The sequence below is a fragment of the Phyllobates terribilis genome, unplaced genomic scaffold (genome assembly GCF_046119375.1).
Source record: "Phyllobates terribilis strain yellow unplaced genomic scaffold, ASM4611937v1 Scaffold_4__5_contigs__length_816908805, whole genome shotgun sequence".
NCBI classification, from domain to species: domain Eukaryota; kingdom Metazoa; phylum Chordata; class Amphibia; order Anura; family Dendrobatidae; genus Phyllobates; species Phyllobates terribilis.
This window is the reverse complement of record NW_027362764.1, coordinates 491,738,522-491,754,679: the sequence shown is the minus strand read 5'-3', so window position 1 is coordinate 491,754,679 and position 16,158 is coordinate 491,738,522. Positions and strand designations below refer to the sequence as shown.

At 41.7% G+C, this 16,158-nt stretch overlaps 1 protein-coding gene across 2 annotated transcripts in view; it reads left to right on the top strand.

The window, feature by feature from the left end:
- Window positions 1-9,697, top strand: part of NEDD9 (neural precursor cell expressed, developmentally down-regulated 9) — a 152,557-nt gene extending 142,860 nt beyond the window's left edge. The window contains exons 4-8 of one of the 2 annotated variants that reach the window (XM_073678774.1): window positions 3,037-3,135; window positions 3,355-3,444; window positions 4,239-5,372; window positions 7,745-7,834; window positions 7,920-9,697. In XM_073678774.1, the coding sequence (XP_073534875.1) occupies window positions 3,037-3,135; window positions 3,355-3,444; window positions 4,239-5,372; window positions 7,745-7,834; window positions 7,920-8,429 (1,923 nt within the window). In that variant the 3' untranslated portion in view covers window positions 8,430-9,697. The remainder of the gene's footprint in view (window positions 1-3,036; window positions 3,136-3,354; window positions 3,445-4,238; window positions 5,373-7,744; window positions 7,835-7,919) is intronic. The other variant, XM_073678772.1, reaches the window with a different exon arrangement.
- Window positions 9,698-16,158: the final 6,461 nt, after the last annotated feature.

The window sequence follows — 16,158 nt, the reverse complement described above, 5'->3', positions numbered from 1 at the left end:
TTTCAAGTATTCATTTAGGAGTGTTCTAGATTTCTTTACATGCATGAATGAGCTAATTATTTGTATTGCATTATGCCTATGGGACTTGTGTTTCTAATACCTGAAAGATGCTGATCAAAGGAGAACCAAAACACTAGTAATGACTTCTTTCCATAAAGGACGGTAGCCAGCATTAATGGCATTCCTTGCCAAGACACCTGTCGCTGCCTGTAAGAAATGACAGCAGATATGTAGGGCCAGAGGTCAGGCTCTAGTCCTGTGATCTCAGTCCGGTTTGCAGGCGGTCACCTTGCCTTTCTGATGTCTGGTGCACGTCCAGAAGCGGAAAGAAATGATTTGCTTCGCTATTATTTTCTCACACAAAATCCTTTATTCTATCATTGTTTCTCCATGAGAAAATCCGCCTCTCTTAATGGAAGGAGCAGGAACTGAAATGTGAGCAACAGGAAGCATTGTAACCTCAGAGGAAATTACACAGTACAGTGCATGACTTCAGTGTGGGCTGTTACTGTAAGAGGTCGCTGTGATCTGCGCCTCTCTATTCTCTGACTGCTTATGGCTTTGTGAACTTTGTTTCTGATCTCTCGCTGTGGAGGCACAGTGTAGGGTTTATACGAAACAGTGGGTGTGCAAACGGTGGGAGGACAAGTGGTATTCTCCTGCAATGGAGAGATCATTGTGAAAAATGACAGATTGATACAATGACGGTATATTATAATTGCAGGGGGAAAAAAGTTTGTGGAACAAATTAGACTAAAAAGTCTAAGTTTTCCACTTCTAGTGTGGGGGTGTGTTGTATGATAGTGGGGTTTTTTTGTTTTTGTTTTTTTTCTTTCTCCCCTTCCCTCAGAAGGGTTTCCTGAAGGTAAGCTGTTCATAATATATATTAGGAGTCAAGTTCGGCTGAGGAACCATTGCAGTATTGCTCAATGGAGTTGTACATATAATGCATGGACATCCTAGGTCCTCCACAGTAGCACACATTTTGTAGCCAATCTCTACTCCACTAAGTTATAAGTTCTAAATATGTTAGAATGTTTTTCTAAACCAGAAAACGTCTTCTTTAACAATACATAATATAGTATTATTCCTATAACCAATATGTGCAGGTGGTCTTATAAGTCCAAGAAGGTTCATACAGCTCTTCAACAATACCACTGGAAAAATGGCTTGCAATATGCCAAAGTAGATTGTCCAAGAAATCTGGACGATCGTCCTCTTTGTAAGCTGTAATAGAATAGAGAAAAATGTCTGTTTCTCTTGCGTGGCAGAAAGTGGAAGCAATATTTTTTTGTGTGTTTTTCAAGGGGTTTTCTGACATTTTAGGCTTTTGGTGAATGTTCTAAAAGGAAACAAGTAATACTTAGAATTCACCGTATATTCAGCGTGGCTCCTAACTTAGACTACACTAGTCCTGAGATGATCACATCCCATACGTCATGAACGTGACCATTGCAGCCATTCACAGGCCTCTGTAATGATGTTTGCATCTACAGCACATGACTGTTGTACTGTTTTATAAGACATCATGTGAATGATTACAGGAGCGCCCCGTCTACTATTAATTTGGTCAATTTTTCTTCTAGTGTGGCGTCTTGTCTAATGTGTGATGAGGCCTCCAGAGCAAATGTAAACAGTGGTGGTTTATGTTTTTGTATTTTTTTTTTCACCCCTTGTACATTCAGAAATATCTGAAAATACTAACTCAAGTGAATTGTGTGGTTTTGTTTTTTCTCGCCGTGTGTGTCTGTGTGTAATAAATATATATTACTGTAGGTGATGAGGCTGGCATAATATAGACACAAAGATGCAGTAAAATGGCATGTACGTGTAGGAAACATGTGGGAACGGATACGGTTTCAGTTTGGCTGCTAGCCTAGTCCCTATCTTAAGTGATGTCTATGTCACAATGGTTTTTGTCTGGTCTGCTGATGTTAAGATGGGAAATTTTTGTGTAAAGCCAACCTCTCTGTATGGTCTACTTGTTACCATTCACCTGAGTATAAACACTGATACTTGTTACCTGTTCCATTTAGTTTAGTATAACCGTCCACCAATAGCTATGTCAGGCAGCCTGGTATATGCCTGCTGTGTACACTTTGTGTGTTTGGGCTGCGACAAGCATTATCATCATCTTTCCAACTGCTTCTGTGATTTCACAAACGAGGTAGAAATATATGGTTGGAATTCGCTGTTGTTCCACCAAATGACTTTATAATGGACTGGTAACTGATGGCTTGGAGCTGATTATCCTGGCAGTCAGGAAGTGCATTCCCAGGGACTGCGTACAGAAGAGTGGAAATATTTTCTTTCACTGGAATGTCCCCTGATTATCTTTAATGGATGAGCAGTTTACAATAAAAATATGCTGTATTCCAGAGACAGTATTGTCATCCCACGCGGAAGTCTGGAAGCCAGCACTAGACACATGAAGAAATGGTTTGCTTCCACAGTACTGGGATATATATTTTACAGTCACTTCTACAAAGAATATCATCAATTGACCTAGCAGTAAACAGAGCTGGCATTGTACCATTAGGAAATATGTGCGCTAAAAAATAACATCAGTTTAGTTTTGATGTATTAACCAATCTCCTGACATTTTCATCAGCCTTGACCTTTTAAGGAATCCGTTTTGATTGCAGTAATGTCTGGTGCTTTTAGCTATATCATGTAATTTCTAATTAACTTAAATGGGTTTTCCCAAGAACAAAGCTTATTTTCAGCAATAGCTCTTAAGTAATAATCCAATTGTGGAACTTTATTTTTATTCCAAGATCTAGTGTTTAAAATGTTACTTTGTTCATGGGGTAAACCCCTTCAAGATACTGGAATTGTATATTCTGTTGAATAATGATTCCGACACCGCACACACCTTATTCACACATCATTGCAGCTTTACAGAGCATAGCAAGCATTACATAGAATGGGACGTCTAAGGATGCTTAACCATGTACTGCCTGATTGTAATAACCATCTCATAGTCTATCATAAAATTATATGCTTGTTACTAAAATGAATTTTGTTATATTACAGGTCATAACACCAATAAGGACCGGACAAGGACACAGTTATGACTCTTCACCAAAGTGGCAGACTAATGTCTATGATACCCCTCCTGCTCGACCTCAAGGGGTATGTAAAGAAATAAATGCTGTAATATTGATTGGATTCACTGCCGCCTTGTATGCCTGCCTTTATTATCAGATTGTACAGTTACTATATGATCTCATCTATTTTGTGTTCGATTGACTTCATCTGTTCAGTGGCTCAAAGTAGGAAAGTGTGTGTGTGTGTTATTTGTATGTACATATGACTTAAAGTCTCACATTATTTATTCTCCTTTTATTTCAGGTATATGATGTTCCGTCAGCTGCTAAAAATAACACCTATTTAAGTCCTGCCAGAGAGCAGGGGATTTATGATGTACCTCCTCCCCAAGCGGTAAGTGCCGATTCATTTTTAGGAGACCTAAACGGTCTCTTGGTTATTTCTTACATTGGGTCTGATATACGCACATGGCTCTTAACAGTGTCCACATGGACACATGCTCCTGTAAATGAGCATTATTCAGGACAGTATGCAACTGAGCTAACAATATTAGACCTGTATCAATGTAACTGTGCCACTATAAACCATGCGCATTTAATGTCACCAGTGTCCAACTCATTGAATGCTATTCACAGCACTTGTAAGGTTTCTAGACTCCTCTATTCTTTAAAAAAAAAAATGCATTTTCCTCCCAACATGTAAATCATGTTAATAGGGTAGTTCATCAGTCTTGTGCCTCAATGTCCAGTTTCCTCATCTCCCTCCATAGATCCAATGTACATTAGTTATAATTACTGAACTTGGTTCTTGCAGTAGATGTTAGAACCTGTTATATGATAAAAGTTCTGCTGGAAAAGAGACATCTTCTCACTGCAGTGCCATGGAGCGTGCTGCCTCTACTGAGCATGGGCAAGGATGACCGCACCGAATGGAACTGGTTAAGTTAGCGGAGGTAGTTTTTACAACTGAGCGTTTCAAAATTATTCTTATCTTTTCTGGATGGATTTGAAAAATACATACACCAGGGTTAGGAGATCTATTTCTTGATGAATAGATTAGTGTTAGATCTTTTGTAATGACTTCTCCATTATCAAATTAAATATCCTACTATTAACATTTGCATGTGGTATTACTAATGCAGACAAAAACTGTTATAATTGACTAATCTATTATACTTCTGTTTTCAGATTTACAATATATTACCCACTGCTAAGGATAAAGCATATGACTTTCCATCATCGGTGAAACAAAGGCCAGAAGCAACTTATGACACGCTGCCTCCAAGCTCCAAAACCTGTCAAGAGCAATGCAAAAAAATGAATGGCGTCAGCCAGTTGCACTTTGAGGCTACTTCAAGGAAAGGTAGCGTGTATGACTTTCCTCGTAACCAGCTCAATCAAATGGCATCAGATGATTATGACTTTCCTCGAGGAGTTCACAGCCCTGGTGATACTGGATCAGATGACCAAGAAGGAATCTATGATTTCCCACCACAAGTTCAGCAGGACTGCAAAAGAGTGCAAGATGTAACTGATGGTGTAAATAGGCTGTCCTTCTCCAGCACTGGAAGCACTAGAAGCAACATGTCTACATCTTCCACAACTTCCAAGGAATCCTCTGTAGCTTCTTCTCCATCTCAGGACAAAAAACAACTGTTAATGGATCCAGATTCTGCCATAGAATTGTTAGTGAGGCTTCAACAAACTGTGGAAACATCCGTGTCTAAGTTACTAACTTTTGTTAAAGCCGAGTGGCGATCATATGCTTACATGGAAAGACACATCAATGAAATACATTCTGCTGTAGACAAAATACAACAAGCCCTGCAGGACTATATCCACTTCTCAAAAGGGGCTACCATAAATGCCTCGTTTACTTCAGAGCCTGGCCTTTATAATAAAATGAAAAGAGAATTGCACAGACTGGATGATTCCCACCAGATCTTGGCTCAGACCAACCAGGACCTCAACAACTGCAACTGGGCCCTCAATGTTCTTTCTTACAATAAAGCAGCCAACAAATGTGACAGTCTAGAAAGATTTGTCATGGTAGCTAGGACAATTGTAGATGATGCTAAGCAGCTAACCACCACTATCAGTATTAATGCTGAACTTTTATTTAAGCAAGCAAATGTACAAAAACCTTCAGACACCATTACCAGTAGTTCAGAGTTTATGTACAGCAGCACAAAGTCCCAGATTATACAAGCAGATGGTGTTCAGCCATTGACACAAATGGTTAAAGAGCACAGCCCAAACTTCAAGCATCGGGAAGGTTCAATAAGAAGTTGGATGGATGACTATGATTATGTCCACTTACAGGTAACCATAATGGGTTTTTCTTCTTGTGTACATATTCTTGTATGTAGTATTTTGTAGAACACCCAGTGACCCCTGTAAAAGACTCTACATACCGCTTGATTACAAGAATTGTACCCTGCCAGATTTTAGGTTTATTAAAGGGAATGTCATTTAAACACTTGGTAATTTAATATAAAAACCTGATCAGAAAATGGTGTACTTCTTTTTTTTTTTTTTTTTTTTTTTTTTTATATTCTCAATTAACTATCACTTGAATAATCAATCTTGCAATATTCACACTGGTTGCCAAGCCTCATACTAGACTTGTACTTCCAGTTCTGTGCAACTAGTTTTTCAGAAGGCTCATTACCCCTTCATTGCAAGCCTATCTTAAATGGTGAATCCTGTGTTGCCCACTATATACAATAATGTCACAGCCCACTTCATCCTCCATACCCAGATCAGATCATGCCCAGAAAATACTTATATAGAGAAGTCAATCAGTTAGCGCCTGCATGTTGTCTATATCCATGCGGCTGCAGAAAATAAGAGTATAGTATTAGTGTGAAAACTGCAAGATTTACTTTACTATTTCTTATGACACATTCCCTTTAATGGCAAACAATGGGGGAAAAAAAAGACTAATGGGCTTGTCCAGCACGTCTCTCGCCGTCTTGCACGGACATTGGGTGTGGGGAGACACTACTGTAACATGAACAGTACAGGTGTGGAGGCAAGCAGCTTCTCTTGACTAATTAAAGGGGTTTTCCACTACTGGGACAACCCCCTCCTCAATTCGCAGGTTTGCCACCAGTAAAATAACACTTAGTTCACGGAGGTGAGTATGTCTCTCCTGGGGCTCACAAATTGTTACGTTACGCGAGCCATGAAGCCGTGTCACACTCCCCACATTCGGACGTACCCCTTACATCCAGAGGAATTGAGCGCTGCTGCTGCTCATTTCCTTCGGATCTATGTGATACGTACGAATGCGGGGAGAGTGCGGCAAGCTCTGTTACGTTACGCAAGCCCCAGGGGAGACTGTCAACACTGCTGGAATGGCACTGGCACGGGAGATGAGTGGAGGTGTTTTACTGGGAGCAAACGTATGGATTGCGGAAGAGTTGTCTCAATAGTGGACAACCTCTTATTGATTGGACCAGACCACTGGGCATCAGAAGGTTGTCGTGGCAACTGTCCCACCCGCGTACAGCTACATTTCTTCATGCCTGATGTATCGTAAAAGAGGAACTGGAAATGCCTTTTTAAGACTTGATGATTTGTATATAAATGTTTTTCTACATAAAAAGGTTGCGTATGGTTGATGCCCTAGTAATTGTAAGCCAGTGGGTGTTAAACAAGTCCTGTGTGCAGTCTGAGAAGGTCGTCATATAATCCATCATGACCAATGTTTTCCATAAAGCAAAAACTTCCTCAGCCCAGTTGTACCCACCTACTTGGTGATTAGGACGTGTGATTATAGTAGGATTAAGGCTTGGCCTTTTTTTTTCGGCCAGTGGTAAATGTAATTGTATAATTTTCTTGCTCATTAGTTCCCCCATATAGTCTGTTTGAGAGGAAGCTAAAAATACAATCAGCAGGCCACCTACATGGCAATGCTCCAGTTTTGATTCTCTGGTAGTAGAAATGTGCCTAGAAATTACCGTATGTCTTGTTTTTTTTTTTGTTTTTTTTTAAAAAGGCATTTTCCATGACATGAAAAAAAAGTTATCAGTGATAAAGCAACTTGCTAATACTGTTATTTTCAAGACTGCATAGATCGCCTATTGCAGCCATACACTCATTTTTTTTTCCCAAGGTTTTCTAATATACTTTTGAGGTCTCGGCTATTAGGAAGTTTCACCCTTGCCCTGTCCGTTGGCAATGTGAACAGTGATGTGGTGAAGGGCCTGTCTGGCCTGCCCCCTCCTCTATATTCAAGTCCGTTGTGACTGAGTAGGGGACTGGCTTAGCTATTGAGTCCCTTCATTTCACTGATGTGCACCATGTTTTACACACATTTGTAAGGTTTACTGCTTTCATTTCCATAGACTAATGCAGTTTTCAACATAGTAATTCACAATTCTATGTCTAGGAAATTGATGTTTGGCCAGAAGTGAGCAGGGGTGATGGTGGTGGGGTTATTAGACTTTTCATTTTGTATTACTTGTACCTGTTTAAAAAATGAATAACAGACTTAAACTTCTGGGGTTTTTTTTGAGTTTTTTCCCATCCCCCGTCAGGCTGGGTCAGGTCAGTTTCATATCTGGAAACTTTTGCAGAGTTGCAGTTTCTGTATTTCTAGAAGCATGAGATCATTATCATTTGAAATGTGATTTGGTATTTCCATTACGTAATCACTAAAACTTACGGATTTTTTTTTTTTTTTCTAGGGTAAAGAAGAATTTGAGCGACACCAGAGAGAACTTCTAGAGAAGGAAAATATTATGAAGCAAGGGAAACTACAACTGGAACAGCATCAGGTAAACTTTCTACCACTTCTTTTAACTGCCGGTTGCTGTGTTTAGAAGGGACGGAAGCTGATGATTCTCATGATCTGTGTTGCAGCTGAGTCAGTTCCAGCAGCTGGAGCAGGAGATTACCACGCCAATGGAAAATGATGTCTCCAAGTGGAAGTCTCCTCACAGCGTTCCTGCTGAAAGCAGTTCTCTGACTCCTCAAGATAAGCAGCTCCTGTCCTTCTACTCGGACCAGTGCGAGACCCTCTTCATCTCTCTTCTTAACTCCATTGACGCCTTCTTCAATTGCATGAGCACAGCGCAGCCCCCCAGGATCTTTGTTGCTCACAGCAAATTTGTCATCCTGAGTGCACACAAACTGGTATTTATTGGTGACACTCTTTCAAGACAAGTTTGCACCAAGGAGATCTGCCATAGACTGATGAATTCCAGCAACCAGCTGTGTGAACTACTAAAAAATATTGTACTGGCCACTAAAATGGCCGCCTTGAACTACCCGAGCGCCGCGTCGTTGCAGGACATGGTGGACCGTGTGACAGAACTGGCCAATCAGGCGCAGCTTTTTAAACTTTCTTTAGCACAGATGGCTTCTTTATGAAAGGGGCTGTATACAGAATAGTTGTGTATATTGTTCAATACTTGTCGCTCAGTGTATATAGAAATTATTATATTTTTGTAGATTTTTATTGTTTAAAAGATCAAATTTGCTATTTTGTTTTAGACCCATAAAGTTTAGCATGAGAATTGCAATGTATGTCGCCATACACATGACATGCTGATATCTCTGTTTACTCATTGCCCCTTATGTCATGTGCCAGTCACTATAGTGGGTCTCTGGAATTATGTTTTTTGCTTTTGTTGTGCTTTTCACTGTCTGAAATGGGTACAACTCTGACCCCTGCAGACTATATACTATATTGCATAGGGAGGTCTGCAGCAGGGGATCAGATCATATAGGGCTGAAGGCTGAGCATAAAGGCCCCGTCACACTAAGCGACACTACAGTGATTCCGACAACGATACGACCTGTCAGGGATCGTTGCTGCGTCGCTATGTGGTCGCTGGTGAGATGTCAAACAGTCAGATCTTCCCAACGACTCCGCAACGATGCGGCGACCCGTAGCGATCTGTATAACGATGCACGCCTATGTGTTTCTGTGTCGGAGTTGTCAACAAGGTCGTTGGTAAGGTGTCACACACCGATGCATGCTACCCAGCGGGGCCTCAACGATCAAAGAAATGTCCAGACCATTCCGACACGACCAGCGATCTCACAGCAGGGGCCTGGTCGCTGCTAAGTGTCAAACATAGCGAGATCGCTACTGAGGTCGCTGTTGCGTCACAAAACTTGTGACTCGGCAGCGATCTCGCTTAGTGTGACGGGGCCTTTAGATAGCAAGCTCTCATTGTGCCCAGAGATGGCCAATATGGTATCTATTCCAGTGTGCCCAGGCGATCAATTCCTGTACGATTATAAATCCTGATCGGCCAGTATGTAATATACAGTCTTTTATTTCCTTCTACAGTGCTTTTGTATATTTTGTTTAGATGCAGTTGAACCATTTTTTTTTTTTTGGCCCCCATTCTCAATGACTGACGTTTAGTATTGGACTACATTTCAAAGTAGCTTGTGGGAAACAGTGTCATAATTTATATAGGAGTGTTTGTTGATATGGTATTATTTTTTATCAAAGTAATTTTGAGGTAAATGGTAATTGTGCCCTATGGAAAATGTATGAAGCAAAAAAAATGTTTTTTTATAAAGAATCTTACTAAAGAATTTCAATCTCTGTATTACATTGATAGCCAATTGTAACCAGGGCTATGGAGTCTGAGTTGGTGTCCATTTTGGTGGAGTTGGTATGAAATGAACAATATATAATACATTGGGTTCAGTAGTACAATGCAGGATGTGCTGTTGCTGTAAATGTTTTCCTAAGAATTTGGGAGTGTATGTATATATGAAAGTAGTGTGTGTGTGTGTGTGTGTGTGTGTGTGTGTGTGTGTGTGTGTGTGTGTGTGTGTGTGTGTGTCTATTATAATATATATATATATATATATATATATATATATATATATATATATATATATATATATATATATATATATATATATATATATATATATATATATAAATTATATTTATTTTTTTAAAGTAGTTGTCCACTACTTTCACATTGATTAAAGGACAACTCCTTTAATATTGGCCTTTCAGTGCGTGCCAAGGTAAACCGTGAAGGTAAACTCAGTGCTCTTTGTTCAGGAATATGTCAGACCCCAACCAGTTAAGGCTGATGACTTACTTTTAAGGTAGGCAATCATTATTTGAAGACCCTAAAATTTTCTATAAAGGATGACTGTAGATCTGTTCGCCATGCAAAGTCTGAGAAATGTGTCTCCTCGCATCAACTCATCTATAGCATGAATACAATCTGTCACCTGATCCGTGTATCATTAAGAGAATTTAATCACAACTTTTGTTAAAGCGATTGTCCAGATCGACAGCAGTAATATGGCCCAAAGATTTGCTTTGTTTGAAAATAACAAAATTGGCACTATTTGCCTACTACTGCTCTAATGCCACCTTTCTGCTACTCCCCCTGTTTGTTTGTTTGTTTGTTTGTTTTGGCACCTCTCCTCCCCTGCAGCACTTAACTGTTGTCATTCTGCTGAACCCAGTGATTGGCTGTCAACATGTTAGCAAAGACTGGTGAGGAGCAGCAGAGAGATTTCCCTAGTTCAGTAGGTGAGTAATACTGATCCCCCCCCCCCCAAACAAATAAAGCCTTGGGGCCATTTTACACTTGAAATCCAAAACTCCTTTAAGGTATATGCACACAGAATTTCTTTACACGCTGACTCCTACTGGAATTCGTCTGAAAAATTATTAAAAAAAACAAAAACAATGAACATTGAGCAGCAAAGTCAAAACTACTTGCTGTGCCACATACTGCTTCTTTTATCTACGTCAGGCTTTGAAAGTGGTGAAGTGGCTTAAAGTGACCCGATTATTCTCCAGGTGGCTTCAGTTTGGAAGGTGCTTAGTTTATATACACAACTGAAAAAAGATGCCAATGAAGACACTTCAAGAAATAACACTGCATTTTTCTGAAATGTCCTCTGCTTCAAAAACTCAGCGAGTATGCTGGCAATCTATAAGATGCCGTGTGCACATACCTTTACTTTAGTTTTCCCTTGCCCTTCTTCAAGATAGATATATATATTTAATACTACCCTATGGTGCATTTGGAGGCATTGCATGGCAACAATTTTTTTTTTTTCCCTAGTGTACAGTAGGTTCCTGTATATCAAAGAGCAATGCTTCAATAGTGTTATCCACAGACAATCCCTTTTTGTCTTCACCAGTTTAAAAGGAACCTGTCACCCATTTGAGCTTTTTGAGTTAATATGGGCATACAGGTTGTATACAGCTGAAATTGGTCATACCTGGATGAGGCCTTGTTCAGTAAAAATCATCTTTTATAGCTTTGATCTTCCAGGTGGTGGGGCTTAGGCTCCCCGGAAGATAAGAGTGCCTCTGGTCTTCAATTTACAAGATTTCTCCTCCCATTCGCTTCAGTTTTTCCTTTGAGCATCTGGAAATCCCACACCTGCACAAGAGTCACCGTAAGGTCACAGCCCCACTATCAGTATTTGGTCAGTATTTTTTCGCAGGAGTGGGTGATAAATGCAGAATTGGTGACTTGTTTCTATTATACCTTTTCTCTGATTTGTTCCTCACCTGGTTTTGACTCCCACTCCTGAGAAAAAATACTCACCAAATACTGATAGTGGGGCTGTGGCCTAACTTCCGGTCTCAGTGATTTTCGGCGCACAGTATGTGAATTCCCCCACAGTGCAGAGGAGCAACTGAAGGCAGAATGCACAGGCGCGGGATTTCCTGCTGTGCACATGACGTCAATGAGACGTCTGAAGAGAAGGGGAGGAGAAGTTTTGTATAATTAAGACCGGAGGCTGTCTTATCTTCTGGGCAGCGTACGCCCCATAGCCTGGAAGATCAGAGCCCTAAGTTATTTTTACTAAACAAGGCATCATCTAGGAGGCATACAGGTATGACTAGTTTCAGCTGTATACCGCCTGTATGCCCATATTAACTGAAGCTTAAAAGGGTAAGAGATTCCCTATAAAGAACTTCATAAATTAGGCCTGGTGAATTTGTTTTAATTTTTCATCCAAAAACTTGTAAAAACTCTTCCAGGTATTTACTTAACCTGGTCCATTGTGGTTGTCTTGTCTACAATAGTGATGAGTGAACATGCTTGCCACTACTCTGTACTCACCCAAGCACCTAGGAGTTAGGCAGGCAGTGTATGTGGCAGACTGCAGTGCAGACAGCACAAGAGGGTCCATTGCACATTCTGACTGATCCTGCTGTTATAGATATTTGTGGACATAGCCCCTGATATCAGGAGTCAGGGCAAAATTATTTATTTATTTTTTTTATCTTAATACTGATTATTTGCTTAAAATGCAATCCAGAGTACACTCATTTTTTCTGCTCCATTTGCTTGTTAGCACTGCAGAATACAGCCAGATCTTTTCCATATTACAGCAATAAAAATCCAGAAATTTGTAGTGAACATGGAAAATATTGGCCTCCATTTACAGTTTGTTGCAGTATGTCGGTGAAGCTATTCACACGAGGTCTTTGTGAAGAATAGTATTAGTAAACTACAGGCCCGCTATTTAAAACCGTGGGTGTCCATCAGACGTATCACATATAACTGCCGTACAAATCCAGCCATATGTAGTGAACGTGGAAAATATTGTCCTCCATTTACAGTTTAAGAAAAAAGCTGGCCAAATATATACTATGATACAAAACATGGTGCTATGACATATTGTCCGGCACCAGGTTCAAATTGCCTACTCACATCCAATATTGAAAAACCGGAGAAAACAAGAGTAGTGTAGCAAAAGGATAGAATATTTATAATTCATCATCACAGAGATAAAAGGTAATACAAAAAGTAATAGTAACGAGGCAAGGGGATCAGGAAAAGCAGTGCCAGAAACAAGGCAACTCCTGGCAATAAGACTGCTGGGCAATCCAAGATAAGAGGGTATAATCCGATATACAAACAGAGGGACACTCTATGAATGTATAACCACAAATGGTAGCAGTACATTAGTATAAAGATTCACCCATTATAAGACACCAGTCATTTAAATAGACATAATAGACAATATCATGTGCAAAAATCGCAAAATGTTAAATAGTAACAAAGGGGGAAATGCAGAGCCGGAATAAGAGGTACTAACTACCCTGTGCCCATGATGTTAAATGAATAAATGTATAAAGAGTACCCAAGAAGTGGATAAAAGCACTCACCCAGTTGCAGAAAACCCGGGTGACAGGAAGCCCGCAGGATGCCAGGGGAGCCACAGAAGGTGCTACAAGTGAAAGCGCGCCCCGACGCGCGTTTCGCTCTTCTTTTTCAAGAGGCGCTGTAAAGTGTACCCGACAGGACCTGAATACGCCCACCGCTAGTCACATGGTGGGTAGGGACAAAGCCCATTGGTGTGAAGCGGCGCGTGTACTCGGAGCCGCCAAGTCCCGAGAGCGCGCCAGGGACAGAAGGCAGCCGGACACGGGCGCGGGACGGCCAGGGACCAGAGGACACGCGCACCACCAATATATGAAAGAAGGTAAATGATGGAGATACGAACAGAGGACAGAGAGCATATAACTAAGTAATGTAATAAACATCCAATAAGGCAGAATGCTCTCAGTCACAAAAAAAATAAATAAATAGGACAACTTAAAGGAGCATCAATATAGCAGGGATCCATATACAATCACATAAATAATTGAAAAAGATTCCCAAAAAAATAAATATATATAAATCAAAATATATATATGGATACAAGTCAACATAGGACCATTTCCCACAAAAACAGGAAAGATGATAATCATCAAAGGGCTCTTGAGGGATGCTCCAAGTTATCAGCTGTAGGATATCTTGAACAGTAGGTTAAGAGAGGTCCATAAGGTGCACATAGATAATAAGTTAGTAGCCACGAATCTAGAAAAGTAAAGAACGAACGGGTTAAGAACAAAACTTTTAAAAACAGGCTAAAAACTGAAGCACGGACTGAAGATCAGAAAAAGTCAGCACTGAGGGAGAACATCACCAAGCCAGAGGGCCCAATCATAAAAATGAGGAAAAGTTCAAATTTTCATTAAGGCCGCGCGGTACCAGGGTATCCAGGGTGCTAATCCATCTGGCCTCTTTTTGTGAAAGGCACAATTTGTAGTCACCACCCCGAGAGCCCAGATGTACCACATCAATTCCACGCACCATCAGGCTGCGTGGATCACAATCATGAACTTGTTTAAAATGTCGTGGTAAAGTTCTGAGCTCTCGGGGGTCCGACACAGATTTGACTGCGCTATTGTCCCGAACATGTTCCCGCACCCGAATCCTCAATTCCCGTGTAGTAAGACCCACGTAGATCTTCTGACAACCACACGTGGCATAGTAAACCACGTGTGTTGTACTACAGGAAATATATCTGAGGATTCGGTATGTGCGGGAACCATCTGAATTCATAAAAGACGAACAACGAAGCACATTAGCGCAAGCCCTGCAATGGCCACATGGATAGGATCCAACCCTAGGACCGCGCGACCCAAAAGGGTTAGGTGCTGGTGGGACATAGTGACTTGAAGTAACCAGATCACCCAAATTTCTAGCTCGTCTGGCAGTCATGAGTGGAAATTGTCCCACCACATCCCTCAGAGAGGGCTCCGCCCCAAGAACATTCCAATGTCGTGAGAGGACCCGCCTCATAGAAACCCACTCATGATTATAAGTGGAAATGAAGCGGGTCCTCTCAGGAAACCCAGAGGAGGGTGATCTCGGAGGGGGGTATAATAGACTACTGCGGAGGGTGCTACGGGCCCTACCATAGCCACGGCCGATGCAGCGATTACTATAGCCTCTCTGTTTGAAGCGTTGTGTCAAAAATGCCGCCTGCTTTTCAAAGTTGGCCTCCGTCGAGCAAATACGCTTAATCCTGAGAAATTGTCCGACCGGGACAGCCCTAATAGTAGAAGGAGTATGGCCAGAGGCAGCATGCACCAAAGAGTTCACGGCCGTGGGCTTCCTGTAGACGTCAGTCTGGATGAGGGAGTGTGAGTCCACCACCAGAGTGACGTCCAGGAAGTCCAAGCGTGTAAGTCTGTGAGTATATGTTAATTTGATACCCCACTCATTGGTGTTAAGCCGCCCCATGAAATCATCGAGCTCCTCCGCCGAACCCCGCCAAAAGAATAAGACATCATCAATATACCTGAGCCATGCCACGACCTGGTCTGCGCCCCGGACACCATCGTCCCCAAAAATTACCCTCTCCCATGCACCAAGGAAGAGGTTTGCATACGATGGTGCACAGGACGCCCCCATGGCCGTGCCACGACGCTGCAGGTACACCGTGTCTTTAAAAAGAAAATAATTATGGCAGAGGATAAAGCGGAGGAGCTCGAGGATAAACTCCCGTGAAGGGCCGTCCAGGTCGGAACCCCCAAGAAAGAGCTCGACGGAAGTCAAACCAAGATCATGATCAATACAGGTGTACAGACTCTCGACATCGGCCGTGACCATAATAGTGCCCGGTTCCAAAAAGATGCCATCAACCCTAGTAAGGACGTCCGTCGTGTCCTGCACATAGGACGGGAGGGTCCCCACAAGTGGTCTCAGATGACTATCAACATATTGAGAGATTGGACCACAGAGACCCCCCAGACCGGACACGATCGGACGTCCAGGAGGGTTAGTGGCATCCTTATGTACTTTGGGGAGTAGATAGAAAGTAGCTGTTTTGGGGGAACGTACAGTCAAAGCCTCCACAGTCCTCTTGTCTATGATACCCCTCTCACAGGCCCGGGCCAAGATACCCTGCAAGGTGGCAGAGAAGGAGGCAGTGGGGTTATATGACAACTTAGAATAAGTGTCCTTGTCTCTCAGCTGTCTTAGGGCCTCCCTCTCATATTTATGGTGGGGCCACAGGACGATGTTTCCTCCCTTGTCTGCCGGCTTAATAACTGTATCCTTAAGTGTTTGAAGTTGTTGAATCGCCTGACGTTGGGCGGAGGTTAAGTTGTCTAACCTTCTCCGTGTGGAGAGTTTTTTGAAGTCCTCCGCCACTAATTTAACAAAAATTTCCACTGCCGGACAAATAGACAAGGGAGGGAACCTCGTTGACTTCGGATTCCTAACCTGTGGTAACCCACCTGAGGGAGGAGTTATTTGTTCAGATAAGAGATCCTCCAGATGTTGCAAAGCCTCCTCCTCCGTCACCG